At 36.4% G+C, this 18,335-nt stretch overlaps 1 protein-coding gene across 3 annotated transcripts in view; it reads left to right on the top strand.

The window, feature by feature from the left end:
- The window catches only part of Gprk2 (G protein-coupled receptor kinase 2), an 80,238-nt gene that overhangs the window by 57,913 nt on the left and 3,990 nt on the right, over positions 1-18,335 (top strand). Inside the window, exons 3-11 of one of the 3 annotated variants that reach the window (XM_026633806.2) lie at positions 8,251-8,363; positions 11,690-11,737; positions 13,551-13,698; positions 14,460-14,665; positions 14,882-15,071; positions 16,488-16,620; positions 16,757-16,892; positions 16,982-17,507; positions 17,752-17,849. In XM_026633806.2, the coding sequence (XP_026489591.2) occupies positions 8,251-8,363; positions 11,690-11,737; positions 13,551-13,698; positions 14,460-14,665; positions 14,882-15,071; positions 16,488-16,620; positions 16,757-16,892; positions 16,982-17,507; positions 17,752-17,849 (1,598 nt within the window). Of the gene's footprint in view, positions 1-8,250; positions 8,364-11,689; positions 11,749-13,550; positions 13,699-14,459; positions 14,666-14,881; positions 15,072-16,487; positions 16,621-16,756; positions 16,893-16,981; positions 17,508-17,751; positions 17,850-18,335 lie in introns of those variants that run through there. The other 2 variants (XM_026633807.2, XM_026633808.2) reach the window with 2 other exon arrangements.

Below are 18,335 nucleotides of genomic sequence, written 5' to 3'. Positions count from 1 at the left end.
TTAAATTTGTCTCATCAGTGTTACGAAATATATAGAAGATATAGCAATCATATCGTTTTGAAATAAACAAGGTTATATACAAAGTTATCCTGTATTATTAATAAGTTTAATATGTAAAGACTTGTTATGTAAATACAAGAGAATTTAATTGTCGTCGGTATGTATGCTCCTTCGAGTTTTTAAGGCTCGTTTAGTCGTGGCACCAAGGACATTTATTCTAGGCGAGTTTTCTGTATCAGGAAATAAGTGGATTGCAAGGAATATATAATATTTGTAATTCATTCTTGGTAGGGTATTGGTGTTTTTTTGGCTAACTTAACAGCGGTTCTGGATTGAATAGAAAAAAAATATCGTTTTTTTTTATATAGAATTTTTAAGCAGTGGCTGGAGTTTAAGTTTGTCATGCCTCGGAAAGCACGTTGAGTATTTGTCCTTTGCCTAATTTTTTTCTGTTTGTGTCTGATTATGAAGGTCCATGAGTCTCCCAGAAATTCAATGGAAATTATGTACTATTTTGTGTTCCAATTTGAAGGATGACTGCCTGATTCGAGTATTTTTCATGCAAGGGGCATAACATCTGAGATCCTATGATTTCCGAGCGGTGACGGTGTATTTTTTTTATATATTTTCCGCGTATGACTCCACTCCACCTGATGGTAAGTGGTAGTGGAGTCCAAACGCGAAGACGGCCAGTGCAGTTAGGAAGAATGAACGGCATTGTCACCATCGCCATGCCGGCCCGCAACATGCCTATTCACGCCTCGTTTGTATTGTGCTAATGGTACTAGTGTCTCTGTCTATGAACAAAGTTGGTCAACCTGGTCTATTTGATTGTCTGGAAGGATTTCCTATAGTAAATAAAAGACGAAAAGTATAGTCCGCCGACTAAATTGGTTAGTACTAAGTGCTACTGATACCAGTGCCTCTGTCTATAAGCAAAGGTGATCAGGTTGGTTCATTCGATTGCCATAGAATGGTTCACCAACCGAAGTCATGGTGGAATATATGTTGTTAAAATATTTTCATAATAACGAGGTAAACGGCGTAAGGTTAATTGTTTGAGTGATATTTGAAATGACGTCGGCGTTCGGAATGCGTGACGTCAAACGTCTATTATTGGTAGCGCGGGCCCTTCGGACTGCAGGTGAATTACTACACTTGCGGTTAAAAAATATATCTCGAGTTTTTTTTATATAATACGTACCGATCTAGCGGCTGTACACTTTGCTGGAGATATTTAAATTGATAGGGTTATAATTCAATTGTAAGCATATGCTGTACTGTAACATTACACTATCGTTGCAACTAATAATGCTTAGTAATTTTTTATCAACCTTATGTTTTAGTTTTTGGGTTTTCTCGACCACGTATAATTGAATTATCTATAGTTACAATACAAGAGGTTACGTCCTGTGTAATGATCTATACACAGTTGTTTAACAGTAGACGTGTTCTTTTCCAACTTGTAAAAAAAATATTACCTGTTTTCGCTCGAGTGTTAGGTCGAGCGGTACTAGGTTTCAGGTATAGAAATGTACCCTATGTCCTTCCTTGGGGTTCATCCTTGCTTCATACCAAATTACATCAAATTCAATTTAGTGGTTAGTTGTGAAACAGAGTTACTTTCGCATTTATAATATTAGTATGGATGAATTTAACTATAAAGATTAAAACACGAGACATTCAGTACACGTAACAAAAGTAATGTATATTATTTATTCAAGAATGACACACAAAAGCTCTTTTAAGTCGTCGTGTTACTTATAGTCGTATTGAATTAGTAAAGCGGAATGTCGAAGTCTGAACGTAGATTCTACCGAGAAACTCGGGAGCTTGCTTGAGCTCATTGTAACTAAATCGTTTCATTCAAATGTTATAACATATGTGGATTAGTTGCGTTTAACTTTGACATATTTTTTATATAGTCTAACAAATGTAAGCACTGATTGGGAAATCACTGGCCCCAAATATACAGGGCCTCTATGATGTATACCAATAACAACATTACTATTAATATTATAGCGCTAAGAGAATTATCACTTAAAAATTAGCTTAATTTTTATTGTGATTTATTTTAAACATCTACATCGCGAAATTATAATAATGGCACTCATAAGACACGCTGTCGGAATCACTGTTCACCACATCGCGCTGTGAGAGATTTCGTTCTTTGAGCCTAACATACATAGAAAATTTCAATGATACCGTTGAACGTGTTTTTTTTTTAAATTTATAAACCAGCTTCCCACGTGTCTAGTGGGAGGTATCTTGGTACCTTTTCCCTTGACAACGTTACAAACAATTAATTAAGCAAACTCTATTTCGCATTTACATATATTAATTAGGATTTTCCAACTATTTTCCTTTATATATGAAGGTATGATATATATTTTTTTATTATTATCTCCAGTTTAAGAGTTTAAATGTTAAATAAGAACGTTCCCTCAGTTATCTCGTTTCATTGTTTTAAAGGCATTGCCGTCTAACGGTAACGGTCGGCTCGGAGAAATTTAAGATCGCGTAATTTTAAAATAACTAGACAGAAAGATGCAAGGTTCTCGTTTATTGCTTTACGACGGCTTAAAGGACAAAAAAATGGCGGAAACGATTGCAACGATAAATATTTAAAAAGTTCATACTATTTATAATAAAACAAAAGTTTAATTTATTTAAGGAAAGAATATGTTGGAATATAAAATTTTATTATAATAAAAAAAAGAAACGAACTGTTCGACTTCGTAAAATAAGAATTGTATTTATTTGCTGATTGCGGCGCCACCTGCCGTGTCAGGTGTAACGCTTCCAATGAAACACGCACAAAAACAATCATCCAAATCGGTCGAACTCCCTAGGAGGAGTTCAGTGACATATCTACAGACACGTATACTTTTATACATACGTGTAACTACAGGCACAAGGGACGTAACATCTCTTGTCCTGGCTTTGCGTGCAACGCGCCAAGCGTTGCTTATGGAAGATAATATTATAATTGCATTCACCGGCAATGTCTATGGTCAGTGACCGCTTACCTACCTACCGAAGCCATAAAAAATCGTATAGAACAATTATATGTATAAAGATTGTGTGGCAGTAGATTCATCAAGGTGACAATATAGGGGATGGTGGCTTACCATCAGGTACCATTAAATAAAAAATAGGATGTGATCGCCTCTTATAAACATTAACACTATAAAAGCCATTAAATGTTATCATTCAGTGTCGTCGTTTATCGGTTGAAGACCATAAAGATTGCATTGTGAAAAAAAATTGTTACTCAAATTATAGCAATGTAATGTGACCTTTTTAAATATTGCTCTAGGGTCCTCCTAGTCTTAGGGGGGTCGGCCTTCGACCTACGATAGCTACGCCACTGACACTGAATGAATCTCTAATAGTGGGTTCAAAGATGTAATGCCCCTAATTAATGACATACTAATTACGCATATATAATAAATATTTATAATACAGGATAAGTATATCCAATTATTACTTATTTAACAATAATAAGGAAATTATATGAGTATTTTTATTACATATATAAATAAACGATTCATTTTGTTTTCCGTCTCTAAGGTTTTTTTATGATATACGTTAGCGGTCCAGTGAAGGAAATCGTTCAAATTTCATTCGGTGGCAATGTCTTTGGGTAGAGGCGATTACGTTCCTACCTTTGCCATAAAAAAATAAGACGGCTCATTATGCGACGCAACTAAATACTACTCGTAAGTAAGTTGTTGTAGTGTACTTGTAGTGTACAATAAATAATGTTAATTTAATAATAATTCAATTATTATTCAGCCTTCTCCCCGCTGTATTCCCATGACCTAGAGCTTTATTTTATCAATGGTAATTTGATCCGAACGTTCACTTTAATTTCCAAGTTAGGAAGGCTCAGTTTAACGACTTCCACGAGGGTTTGAGTGCTAAATTATAAAGATAGTTAAAATTGACGCGAGACTAGCAAATAATTCTGACTTTGGGAGAGAATTATTTAACAATGAGATAAATATTCGTTCATTTTTCTTTTGCACGTCGTAAATTGTATGAACTTGACAGTCGCAACATTTTCTTAATGTAAGTTTAAATAATATTGAAATTCAATATAACGTTTTTATTATATAATTCTTTTATATTATTTAATCTCGTGCATATATTTTTATAATAAACCATAAAATTATATATTGGTTTTATAATTTTTACAATGGCAACAAAATATTTTTATTACTAATAAACGAGGAGACCTTTTTTTTGTAACCCCCTAATTGGAAAAATGTACTTAATATACATAATACTTATCCGCGTTTCAGAGGAGGTTTTATTCCATAAATCGCGCTTCGTAATTTCATTCGCATTAATTTAGACGATTGACGTGACAAACGTGAGTTTCATGTTCTTGAATCAGGGCCCGTTCTCACTGAGACGGACCGTTTGCTTGTTCCGTCTAAAGTAGAGGTTCCCAGGTATTTGCTGGTTCCGGTGGAACCTCTACAGCTACATTTCTACCATATTCCCAAATCTCGACAATAAATGTGAGGATTAGATCTAACCAAGAAAATTTGCAATGCGACTGAGCTCCAACTGTGAAATAAAACTCAAACTGTGAAATATGCAAATTTTTACTAGTAACAGTCGCTGAGCTTCTTAAAATATTATGTGCCTATGTTGAAGTTGAGTCAACATTTAAGTTCTTCACTATCGAAAGCAGATAAATTTACGTGGACGTTAGTTTCGCTTAGGAGTTGTGAACCCCTATTTTTATATCACGCTAACGTAGACCTCGTCGAGTCTCTCATGGACCCCTGGAACACTAAAGGAACTATATGCCTAAAGAGATGCATATGCCACTGACAGAACAATTTATATGACACTGTTCACATTTAGACGGATCCGAGAAAAGGAACGGATCAGGGTTTTTAGACGGATGTTTCGCCGCTGCGACGAGCGGCTTAAACGTCCGGATCGGATATAGTGTGATTGAATCTACCGTTATATAATAACAACAAAAAGCATTCGTAAACATGTTAACATTCGTTTGCAATATTTGCTCCAGTTTTTTTTTTCCAACGCCTCCAAATGTCATACTTTCGAAATATTAATCTTTTTACATTCAATAATAACTTTCGCTTGTAAGTAAAAAATACAACAAAATTCAACTATAAAGAGATAATTGATATTTAATTTCTAATTAACAGTAAAAGGTATCCAGTAATTGAACCGGTCCCCGAGCAATTGATATTAATTAGAAATTAATTACTCTAATTTATACTAACTTTCCACAACGTGTGGAGTGCCGACGAATGAACGGTATGTAGGTTTAACTGCCTCGTTGTTTTTTAGTAGTGTAGAGGAAAATGGAAGTATCTCACATTAAGATTAAGGGAAAAGGTGTTCACCCTCAGACAATGTTGTTCCTCCTGACAAGATTAATCTAATTTGGGTACGGGCCTCTTTTTACAAATTTTATACATTAACAGCCTCTAAATTTCCCACTGCTCGGGTAAGGCCTCCTCTCCCTTTGAGGAGAAGGTTTTGGAGCATATTCCACCACGCTGCTCCAATGCCGGTTGGTGGAATACACATGTGGCAGAATTTCGCTGAAATTAGACACATGCAGGTTTCCTCACGATGTTTTCCTTCGCCGTCGAGCACGAGATGAATTATAAACACAAATTAAGCACATGAAAATTCGGTGGTGCTTGCCTGGTTTGAACCCGAAATCATCGGTTAAGATGCACGCGTTCTAACCACTGGGCCATCTCGGCCTCTAGGATTTTCTATTTACCCGAGCTTCTGTTCATCGTTAGCCAAGGCTACCTTTTCAATCCTTTAGACTTAAAAGGCCAGGATCAACAAGTGTCTCCTAAACATACGAATTGCAGAAAGACGCTTATGTACCTAGTATATAAACAGCCATTCATGTTTATTAATTTAAAAATAACACCTTTTTATTGCGGATAGCTCTTTCTATATCTAATTACATTTAACTCTACCGAATGTAAGCGCGTTCCTGAAAATTTCATCCCCTAGCTCGAGCAGCGACATCTTAACTTCATAGATTTAGTGGCACAATTTTTATTTTTAACGATACTTCCTAACCACCGACCCCATATCAGTAACGTAGAAACTGATCGACGTGATTTTTTTACATAGAGGTAGTTCATGAGATTCGTTGGCTATCTTTATCATGGACTGTCTCTTAAGATCGTTATCTTGCAGCTTTAACCGTTAAAATAGCGACCCTTCGTGCCCTATCTTCATCCTGTTCATAGGATTCTAGTTAATACTAGCTAGTTTTATAAAACTGGCTACCCGACCCGGTTTCGCGCGGCCTTAGAAGGGTCTACATAACATGTTTATATCGCAATAAATTTTGTTCTATTGGTTCACGTGGCGCACGCCTATGAAGTATACGTTTTTCCGACATATTCAACAGTAATCGTCATATATCAGTCAATTTCCACAAAAATTTAATGAATTTAAATTTTAACCTTCGTCATGAATCACTTCGTCCATAGGCGAAAATCGTACGAAGATCAGCTCGGTAGTTTTGGAGTTTATTGCTTTCAGACAATGGGGGGCAGGGGAGGGGGGATATCACTGTATAATATGTAGTGTCGTGAAAAAAAATATTGTACTACTTGCTGTATCTACTTATTATTACTTACAAATATTAGCTGTCAGAAAATTCTTATAGCTAATATTTGTGTGTCACATATTTCAGAATTATCGCTGCAATCCCTCGACACCTCATACATATAAAGTCCATACAGACCTTTTCATAATCCTCGGATTTTGCGGATCGTTCAGTCGATCGGGGAATAGACCCGGATTTGGCCGGATAAAAAACTAAATCTGTAATATTATAACTTAGATAACCATAGGGCAAGGCGAAAATATACTCGCTTTTAAAAGTATGAACGAATAATCAAGAATTTTATCTTTAAAACTCTTTTGAATAACAATGAAATAAGATATTTTAAATGAATGTTTTGATCTATAGTAGATCTATTCACGTCGCGCCTTTCCACATTAAATAAATATTTTTTTAATAAAATAAAGTTAACATTTTTTTTTTTTGCTGTCCTTACTCTACGTCGTCTCACGCACAAGTATGAGTGCCGTGCGTTACATATTAAGGGTCCTGAAATAATTGATCTTGAAAGGTGTTTATGAAAAAATGTAAAACATCAATAAAAAAATCCATGACATTTGTATGTCCTATTTAATATCAATATAAAATACTGATTGACATTTTTATAGACAAAAATTAAACATTTTCATGTAGGTACAAAATAGAGGTTTTGTGATTTTAATTATTTTTATTTGCTAGTATCAGGAAGACGGGATATTAATCACAATTCGTTATCAAAATATACTCTATTCAAGTATGCTCTGAGCACTTACAAGCGCTTTTGAGCATCATTCACAAGATTAATTAAATGCCGTTAAAACCTGTTTGAAATTTAGATTCATGAACTTAGTTACTTAAAACTTCTTAGTTTACGATTTTATATAAGAATTACTGTGGTTAAAAATTAATATATTATACTAAAATATATAATAAACTAGGCACCCGACCGGCATCTTACGGGTGCAGTTTTATATATTTTTATTGTCTAATATTATTGGCTATTAGAAAACTCATGTAAACACTCGGTAAAGCATAAACGCTTATAAGTTCTTTGAATATGTTCAATTATTTTGAGCATTTTTCTTTCTCTTTCTCTCTCCTTATTTTTCTCTCTCTTCTCTTTCCGTAAAATTATATAGTATAATTAGTATAGTAGCGGTAAGTTCTTACCGTATTTGCCCTATTTGACGGTCTGCCTGCCTGTGTAAAGACATGCAAGTACAAATAAAAATATTAGAAAACTTAAAAAAAAAGGATGAATTAAATCGACAAAATCGTTCTCAAGCTATGACGTAAACAAGGGAGTTATGTATTTATTTTTATGCATATACAGATTGATAGAATAATATTATAACAATTTAAATTTCTCACATAACGTTGTGCTTGTGAGGCAATAGAAACTAGAAAGAAAGCTTAGTACCTACAGCCCATTCGGAACACAGCACTGCTTTGTAGCTGGTCCTTTTACTATGAAAATATAAACATTTGATTTTAACCATTCCCAATACGAACCTAAAAAAAAGAAGAGTTTGGTATTAAAATTCGAATTTAAAATGTGTTAATTTTCCTTACATATAATTGTCACAGAATCTCCTAACAAATATGTATATTTTTTCCAGATGTAGAATACGATTACGTGGTGGACCAGCAGCCGATCGGAAAGCTGCTCTTCCGACAGTTCTGCGAACGGAACCGACCCAACTACCACAAGTACAACAGCTTCTTAGATGCGGTCAGTGACATGTTTGTTTGTTCGCTAGCTTCTACTCACAAGTTCTCACGTGTGGCCAGAAGATAAGAGGATCTTGCAGTGGTGTCGATTCTATTGTACACAATCTATTAAATAGACGAATTTAGCCGAGGTAAGCCGAAATGCCCCAGTAGAACACGTAGAAAACATGGTTTTTAAACGATGATAACGGGTTACATTCCGGGCAAGCATATCAGATTTTTTTTTGTATTTCGTTCGTGTTTATAATTGGATTGTGTTCTGACAGAAATACTTTTAAGTTTTCAAAGAGAAAACAATAATTGTTGTAGTGCCATTTGTATAGTGATTTTAACAGCCTACATGTGGTCCTGTTACGTAATATTATGGATATTACTTTGAAGATATTTCGTAATTATTATATTTACTTAATGCTATCTTGTATAAGTATTTCTGTTTCTCTTTGAAATCTTAATGATTTTTATTTGTGTATTGTGGGTTGGAACATTTCTACACAACACGGTTCAATAAATTTCGCGTTCCTCGGTGAAGGAAAACATCGAGTGGAAACAGTATATAATATATAACGACATTATATTTAAAAATGAAACCAGAGACAAACTAGGTCCGGGGAAGACACCACAATATAGACACGGAGTAGACGTTGGCGCCAAAGCTAACATTAGCCCATATAATATTTAACCGAATGTAAGTTTGTGTTTTGTTTGTAATATTTTTATAAAAATTGGAGTGCAGTGCGTTTAGATCAGTAGTTCCCAAACTTATTTTTCACAGTTTGAGAGAAACATTAAAATGTGAACTAAATTTAAATTTGTTTAATATTGGTGCTTTTAATTCTATCCTTAGTAACCCTACGAGTATTTCAGCAATTAAAATCTATGAATTTGTTAGTGATTCTCTCAAATTAATGACGAAAAAAAAATGTTCATGTCTGAACAAGCATTAAGCATTGTTGGGCGGATAACGCTTTGCAAGTCTGTACACGAAATTGTACGTAATATCGAATACGCAAGTTTGGACAAGTAACAGTCGCTTGCCTTATTAAAATATTATCTGCTTAGTAAGGTACTTAAAACAATGTAGGTAGGCCCTTATAAAAACTATGCTTACATTTTTGCTCTTTACTATCAAAAGCAGATAAATTTTCGTGGACCCCCATTAACATCTTATGGACCCCCATTTTTTATTCACGCCTACGTAGACCCCTAGCAAGTCTCGCGTGGAACCCTGGGGGTCCAACTGGACCACTTTGGGAATCACTGGTTTAGATCAAAAATATAACTGTTTGTACTGAACTTGTTTATGTTGTAAAACTTCGCCCGAAAGAATAGTATAATAAAATAGTTACTAGATTTTTGGTAAATAAGTTACGTCTGAGAGATATCTTCTAAACTCCAATTGAAATTATTTGTAGATCATTTCAAAGGTAACTTAGTTTTTTAATTTAGAAGTTTACAGTTTGTAAGAAGTAGAAGTTGTTTGGTATCGTCGGAGAATATTATATCATATTTCCTTGGTTTACTTAACATTCAAACGGATACATAGCTGTACAAAGTATTAGGTAGGTACTGCACTTATCACAGCCACCGTCAATTTGTTCTATTCTCTTGCGTTACGGATTGAAGAGTGACCTAGTGTAACTACAGGAGACATAACATCTCAGTTTCAAAGATTAGTGGGGCTTTGGCGACGTAATAGATAATTAATATGTTTAACAGTATCGAAGTCTATAAGCAGCAGTAAGTTGTTACCATTTGACAGTGTGCGTACCTGTTTAAAGATATGCAAGTACAAATAACATTAACATTCAAAACATTAAAATGTAAATAGTATGTATAGCACGTCCTATAGGAATACCGGTCTAATTTCATACTTTTGTTGCCAGACGTAAAAAAAATATTACTTTATTAAAAAAAATAAAATAAACGAGTCTTAAATTGTTAAAAGCGTTTTATGTTTATCATTAATCACAACGTCGCATTTAAATAATTTCTGATTGAATATATTTATTGCATTAGTTATTTTTAAATTATTTATCATAATTCAGATAATAGTGAACAATTTCAATGTCATGAGTTCGTGTGGGTGGTTCGTAATGATGACAACACTCCACACAGTACCTACGTGTCAGTAAGTAGGCGTCGCTACCAAGGGACGATCGAATGATTTCAGCAAATTCATGCATTCGTTACATTCCTGAACTCAATACAAACATAAGTACTTAAATTGATATTAATTAAAAAACTCTTTTGAAAAATCGCTGTACTAAAACCAGGGCCGGATTTAAAAGGCCCTGTGTCAAATACGAAGTGGAGGGCTGTAATAGATTTTGCACTAGGTAAAATGTTTTTTGTTTTAAGACATTTTTATTCAAAAATCATCAATGAGATTTGATAAATTACTTTTGTGAATGTGAACGTCTTTTTCTCTTAGATGTAACGGACGATTTTTCTTATTTATAAAAATATACCATACCGTGGAGGCCTTAAGGCTAATACTCCTATTCTCTTAAATCCGGCCCTGACTAAAACAAACAAAAATTGTTTACGATTTATAATGTACGTTCGTATAGCAAAACACCAAGAAGGTAGTACTAATTTTATTTAACATTGAGCTGCATGATTTACTCTCTAAATAATAAATGGTAATTCACATAAATGCATGCGTAACTCTGTCCGTGAACCGAAATCGATGAAATTTGGTATGGAGAAAGCTTAAATTCCAAGGTAGGACATAGACTTTTGATATCTGACATTTGACGTCCAACCTCTAAAACGCGATTGATGCCGCGGGCGATAACTAGTTTTATATAAAAGCATGTACTAAACTTATTACTGAAAGCTTTACTTGCAATCTATACTCGATATGCCAATAACCATGTAATTTAGGTTTATAAGTAAATCCATGCTTTATGACAGAAAGCCTCACTTATAAACGTTGTACAGGGTTTTAGTTAAACACTGATTTGTCTTCTGTCCTTAGTGATTTGACAATCGAAAGAAGAAGACAGCATTAACTAATAAAATACACAACATTTATAAGTCGCACGTGACATTGGCAAAATAATCTGTGCCTTCTTGGCAAAAATAAAAGCCACAAAAAATCATTTATAAGTAAAGCTGTATATACGTGCATGGAATTAATAATTGCTAGATTTAGATAGAAATTATTAATATTAACAGTTTTTTATAATTCATATTCCGAACAAGTATTTCGGAACTATTTATAAAAGTATATTTGTATAAGATTTTGAATGAGCCGTGGCTGAATGTGTGTGACCTTAATCAATGTATATTTTTTTTAAACATACAATACGTTTCGTTATCTAGATCTGCGCATCGTGGTCTTCAAGCCAGAATAACAAGAAAAGCTTACGTGTATGTTAAAAGTTGGTATAATGTAAAACCCGTTCCATTAAGAAAGTCTTAAATGTAAACAATCTTTATCGGTGTTCCTTTTAAAATATTTGTTTGTTTGGTGAGTATTTATATATACGCGTATTATCTGTGGTCGACCGTTTTATATAATTCCATTTATGGTTATCTATACGTATTATTAATCAGAGGAGGTTGTTTTGTTTTTTTGTTTGAACGCGCTTAACTCTTCCAGCTACCAGTCGGTTTTGAATAAGCCTTCTGGAAGGATTGGGTTTATATTGGGATTTCATTTATTGGCTATTCACTTTTAAACCTGGTGTTAGCGCAAGGAACAACTAATCAATACTAAACACCCTTTTTGATATTAACTCGTTCATAAACTGTGTTTGTGTCTCGAAAACTTTTAATGAATGTATTTAATATTCGCATATTTCAAAAGCAATTTTTAATTCAATGTGAGCTACTTTTGAAGACGTTATACAATCTGGGTACCAAATCATCATATATTTTACTGCCAAACAGCTATACAGTCTCACAGTGTTGTTGTATGTAACTATAGACTCAAGGGGCATAACATTTAATATGTTAACAAGTTAACATAGTTGGTGGCGCATTGGTGATTAAAGGAATGTTTAAAATTTCTCACTGCCTCCATGTCTATAGGCAGTAGAGACCACTAACCAACCGTCACCAATGTTTAATTTACTAGTAAAAGGATCTAAGTTTATTTCTCCAATTAAAGTCGATTATTTTCTTATTTAAATATTTTATTGTTAACAATTATATTCAACAATAATGTCAAGTCCTTCTAGTTTATTCCCCCGTTGCCATAGTTACATAATTAAAGTAATTATGTGACTATGGCCAGTTATAACTTATGAATTTGAAACTTATTAGTGTATATATTACATAGAATTAAATAAATACATCATAATATAATATCTTGGCTAATTAACCTTACACTAGAAAATAAAATTCACGATAGTCACCACAATAGTTAAAATATACAGGCAGTTCTCGTACTTACGGCGTGTTAGGTTCTCGAAATACGCGACGTAAGTCGAGACATATTAGATGGTTTCGTTTTTTTCTTCTTGCTATGACATTGACCTCGCGACAAGTGAATTCTCGTATGCCGGAAATCGAGACAATTGACGTATGCTTGAGGGAGACATAGTGTCAAAACATTGTTCGACGTAACTTGAAACGACGTAAGTCGAGGACTGCTTGTGTAAGTAGAGACTTATTTACCAACTTAAATCTCCGAAAAGTGTTGCGTCTTTTGGTAAAGTTCTATATATATATTGGTTTGGACAAATTCAACAAATAGTTTGGCCCATTTATGAGTGAAAATATAAAACAAACGCCCCGTCATATATGTTATATAACATTACGTAACACGATTTTTTTTTTATTTAAAAAAATATGCACGAAATGAATAAAAATATTGTCTACGCCATAAGACTTTCGTAATGGAATAGTACCTATATATATATCTTTCTCTTTTTGATTGGACCAGAAATTTAATTTATGTTTCGGTCAACTGTAAGTTAATACATAGTTGTTTTCCAGAGCTTATTCTCCTCGTTTTATAGAAATGTAATTAAAATTAATCTCGGTAGTTACTGAAGTGGACATAGATGGACATGTTGGTCCAAATTATATCCATTAGTTAAAGTCATGTTAGCTTTAGTGTCAAGACTCCTCTCCGTCCATCTCCGCTTTGGTGGACACCGATCCTACACGTTTAATATTATAAAAGTTTTCCGATGAGCTGACTTCTTATCAGATGTAATAAATTAAATACTTACAGACGGAAAGATACGAGGTGGAGGTGGATGAGACGCGGATGGCGCTCGCCGTCGAGCTGTTCGGACGGTACCTGAAGACGGAAGATGGGGAAGCGGTCACGGACGTCGTCCCTCCTGACGTCATCGATGACGCGAGCAAGTTACTTGAAGGTGACTAAAGTATTCATATATTTTGTTTTTTTTTAATTGGAAGGCTAGGTGATGCTTTATTCATCAATGTTTGAGTTGGTGTTGTTAAAAGGTAGAGCTAAAATTTCAGTACCATCAAAAACTGTCATCGAGAATCAAAATATATTTTTTTTTAGTAGGCTCATAAAGGCTCATATTTTTGTATCGTCACGTCACAGTGTTGAATTAAATGTATAGCTACCACCGGTTCGGAAAGTCGATTCTACCGACAGGAACCGGTAAGGAACTCAGTAAATCTATTAATCTAATTTAACTCAAAAAAATAGTGAATCTAAATTTAGTTTACGTCATATTACTAAACTGTAACTGTTTTACTTGCTTCTTATACTTTCTGTGTTTGTTTTTATTTTTAATGTAAGTTGTCATTTGTTTGTGTTAGTTTTAAGTGGAAACTTGATTGATTTATGTTTTTCTTATATTTGTTTTTTTTTTACTACTAAGTGTAATTATAATTGTTTGTTTCCCAAATAAATAAATGAAGATGTAACGTTTTCCGCCATTTCAATGAAAGAGTATGCCATTGTACACCTTGCCTAGAAATCAACATATCTAAGACGGACGCTTTTTTATCTTTAATAATCTTGTATTGTAATATTTATCAATTTATATATTAATCTTTTTTTTTTAATTTATTAACAGACAAAGTTAAAAATATAATATCAGTACTATTGTCTAAGGTATACTTGCTAACTAATACTATTTTTATCGTATTATTTTTTCAGGCGGCTCGAAGGACATCTTCACGGAGTGCATACGATGCGTCAAGAGCTTCCTCGCCGGCAGTCCGTTCTCTGAGTTCGAGAGGTCGATGTACTTCCACCGCTACTTGCAATGGAAGTGGCTGGAGGCGCAGCCGGTCACTCAGCACACGTTTAGGATGTACCGCGTTTTGGGGAAGGGAGGATTCGGAGAAGTGTGCGCGTGTCAGGTGAATCATTAGATCCCGTCTCAAGTCCAACGTGTCTTATTTCTAATGGACACGGTTATTTCTAGAAGGTCCACCTCAATGTCAGTGATTATCGTTTCTCTTTTTGCAATAAAGTGGAAACTTGTCCACATTAACGACTCCGAACTTGAATTTACTAAGCCACATTTAAAAATGCCATTAGTTCGTATCGCCATCAAATTCTCGTCCTGTTCGCAGGTTCGCGCGACGGGTAAGATGTACGCGTGCAAAAAGTTAGAAAAGAAGCGAATAAAGAAGAGGAAAGGCGAGAACATGGTGATCACGGAGAAACTAATACTGCAGCGGATCAATTCTCGCTTCGTCGTCAACTTGGCGTACGCGTACGAGACGAAGGACGCGCTGTGTCTCGTACTCACCATCATGAACGGTGAGCTTTGTGTCACTACCACGAACATATAAGGATATTATTGCATTCAATTACAGTGGACCCCCGATAATCCCCGGTAACCCGACAAAAGTTTACCAGGGCAGTGTTGGACTATCGAATTTGTCGAATTATAGAGCCTGCTAAGACCCCCCATAGTCCGGATTTTTTTACAAAAAAAGTGTCTTGTAATCTGACAAATTACATATCCAATGATAAGATTCTATATGTTATACTGTGAAGAACTAATCATACTTCATTACGGCCGCACCGCTATCACATGCAGTCAAAGTCAGACTAAGCAATCGGAATCAAAACCGAAAACGCGTCGAGCACAATAGTGGTGGCGCGTACGAGTTGTAATCTGCTCAATCGTGCTTTATCTACATCAGCGAAGATTGCAAAAAAAAAAATTCAATATAGGGTATAGTACCAGTTAGCTTGATCTTTTTGACAGATGTAAATTTTTCTGATCGAAATAACTTGGCATGACGAACTTACTTTAATGATTTAAAAAAAATTAAAAATATTAAAAAAATACATATAACACTAATGTCCCTAAAGTTTCAAGCGTTATCCGAAAATTTTAAGACTTTTTATTACTTCAAAATAAAATTTAAATAGGAACATTGAAAAGAATAGACGCTTGTACAATGTTACATCGGTCGGACGGATGGGATGGGACGCGAATAACCGGCAGTAACTGTTACAAAAATAATTGTTAAGTTATTGTTACGAACGGTATAATTTTTTTTGAAAAATAAAAAAAAATGGAATTCTAATTTGAATCCATCGTTTGATCGACTGCCCATATAAGCCGAACGTCGGGAACACTCGGGGTCAGTAGTGTGGAGTAAAGTCAAGAGGAAAGAAGAGGTTAAAGGAAGAAGTTAAGAGGAAGCAAGACTACCTGCCCGTAACAATCTACCCAATGTTTTATATGTCTAGTGGAATAAAGAATTTCACACATAATATACCCACACAATCTCGTCACAGTTACAACAATTTTAAAACGTTAATTTTTGGACTATTAGATATTTTCTGTTTCCCATCACTAGCCTGTCTGTCAAAAAGATCAAGCTAACCTGTACAGGGTATAATAACATACATGTCGGAGTACAGGGGGTGCCGCATTAGTCAGGGGCCGGATTACCGGGAGTCTTTGTCTTATTTTACTTTGAATAAGATATACATGGCGCTTTCAATATCAAGTTCCTTTATTTAATTTAGTAGCTCTCACTTTATAGAGAATACACACTGATTCGATAAAAACAGATTTTTTTTTTCGAAATATAAATAGTAGACGTGTGTCGTAATTTCTTTGCCCATATGTTTAACTATGACATTCTCCGTTTGTATGAAATTATGTCGTTAAGTATTTGAATTATGTACAATAATGAAACTACTCGCGGTGCGCAGGCGGCGACCTGAAGTTCCACATCTACAACATGTGCGGCGCCGACACCGGGCTCGGCCTCGAGCGAGCGCGCTTCTACGCCGCGCAGGTCGCCTGCGGGCTCGAGCACCTGCACAAGATGGGCATCGTGTACAGGTAGTGTGTGCAGCCGTACTGCTCCAATACTTGTATTATGAAAATGACATTTAACCAAACGGAGTCTCGAACTGTCCACATTGTCGTTGTCGATGGGTATCGTAGTTGTCAAATAGTAATCCGGGTTCGGTCGCAGGGATTGCAAGCCGGAAAACATCCTGCTGGACGACGCGGGCCACGTGCGCATCTCGGACCTGGGGCTGGCCGTGGACGTGCCCGACGGAGGCAGCGTGCGCGGCCGCGTGGGCACCGTGGGCTACATGGCGCCCGAGGTACGCCAGCCCGCTCGCCGGACGAGTACAACCGAACACCCCTCCCCCCCTATCCCGCGCCGACCCGACTGACGACCGGCTGCCCGCAGGTGATCGACAACGAGCGGTACACGTTCAGCCCCGACTGGTTCTCGTTCGGCTGCCTCGTGTACGAGATGATCGAGGGCCGGGCGCCGTTCCGCGCGCGCAAGGAGAAGGTGAAGCGCGAGGAGGTGGACCGGCGCGTGAAGCACGAGGCGGAGAAGTACTCGCACAAGTTCAGCGAGTGCGCGCGCGCGCTGTGCGGCGCGCTGCTGGCCAAGAGCGCGGGCGCGCGGCTGGGCGGCGCGGGCCGGCGCGGCGCCGCGCTCGTCAAGCAGCACCGCTTCTTCGCGCGCCTCAACTGGGCGCGCCTCGAGGCCGGCATGGTGGCCGCGCCCTTCGTGCCCGACCCGCACGCCGTGTACGCCAAGGACGTGCTCGACATCGAGCAGTTCTCCACCGTCAAGGGCGTCAACCTGGACGCGGCCGACGACACCTTCTACGGGAAGTTCAACACCGGCTCCGTCAGCATTCCCTGGCAGCGGGAGATGATCGAGACGGGCTGCTTCACCGAGCTCAACGTCTTCGCATCGGGTCGGTATCTCGTCTGCTGTTGCGATATGCTAGTGTATAATCGTCCCGGTGATCGAAGGTGTTTTACTTTAACGCCATTTCTAAGAGCTAATTACTATAAAAATTCTATATTAAAAAGTACTGTGATTGTACTCTGTCAGGGTCGAAATTACACCACAAATATACTAACATACACTTTTATGTATAAGGTGGGAACCACAAATAATTTTTATACTCATGAACATAACGACTCGGCCCTCCACAGACGAGGAGGGCAAGGAGAGTCGCACGGCGGACCTGCAGCTGTCGCCGCCAAGCGCGCCCGCCGACACCAACACGGGCTGCTTCGTCTTCGCGAGACGGGTACTTATATTGCTAGTAAAAACAAAGTTTTAATTTTACGAATAAACAGATTTCTTACAGTAGGCCTTGACGTAAGATACAAATTTAACGCTTTAACTTAAGTAGAAATTAATTGTTAATTTATGACATCAGAAAAACAAATGAAAACGCTGTTTAGATCTCTCAACTTATGTAAGTTCTGACAGTCGTCTGAAACAAACGTCTGTGTAACTTCAGGCGCAAGGGACATAATCATCTCAGTTCCCAAGGTTGGCGCCGAATTTACGATGAAAGGAATGTTTAAATTTTTTTGAAAACAGATGGCTCTAAAAGATTTGGTCCATTTGCTCGTCACCCAATGCTTAAAGCAAATGAGACTTGTCGTAGGACACCCAGTTGGAACGAATTTACTTTATCTATATAATATTTATTGAATAACAGACATGAAAAATAAATTAACAACATTTGAGAATGATTAAATGGCGATGACGAAATTGTTATCAAGAA

Source organism: Vanessa tameamea, chromosome 24 (genome assembly GCF_037043105.1).
Source record: "Vanessa tameamea isolate UH-Manoa-2023 chromosome 24, ilVanTame1 primary haplotype, whole genome shotgun sequence".
Taxonomy (NCBI): domain Eukaryota; kingdom Metazoa; phylum Arthropoda; class Insecta; order Lepidoptera; family Nymphalidae; genus Vanessa; species Vanessa tameamea.
Note: the sequence above shows the minus strand (reverse complement) of the source record. Positions and strands in the feature narration are given on the sequence as shown.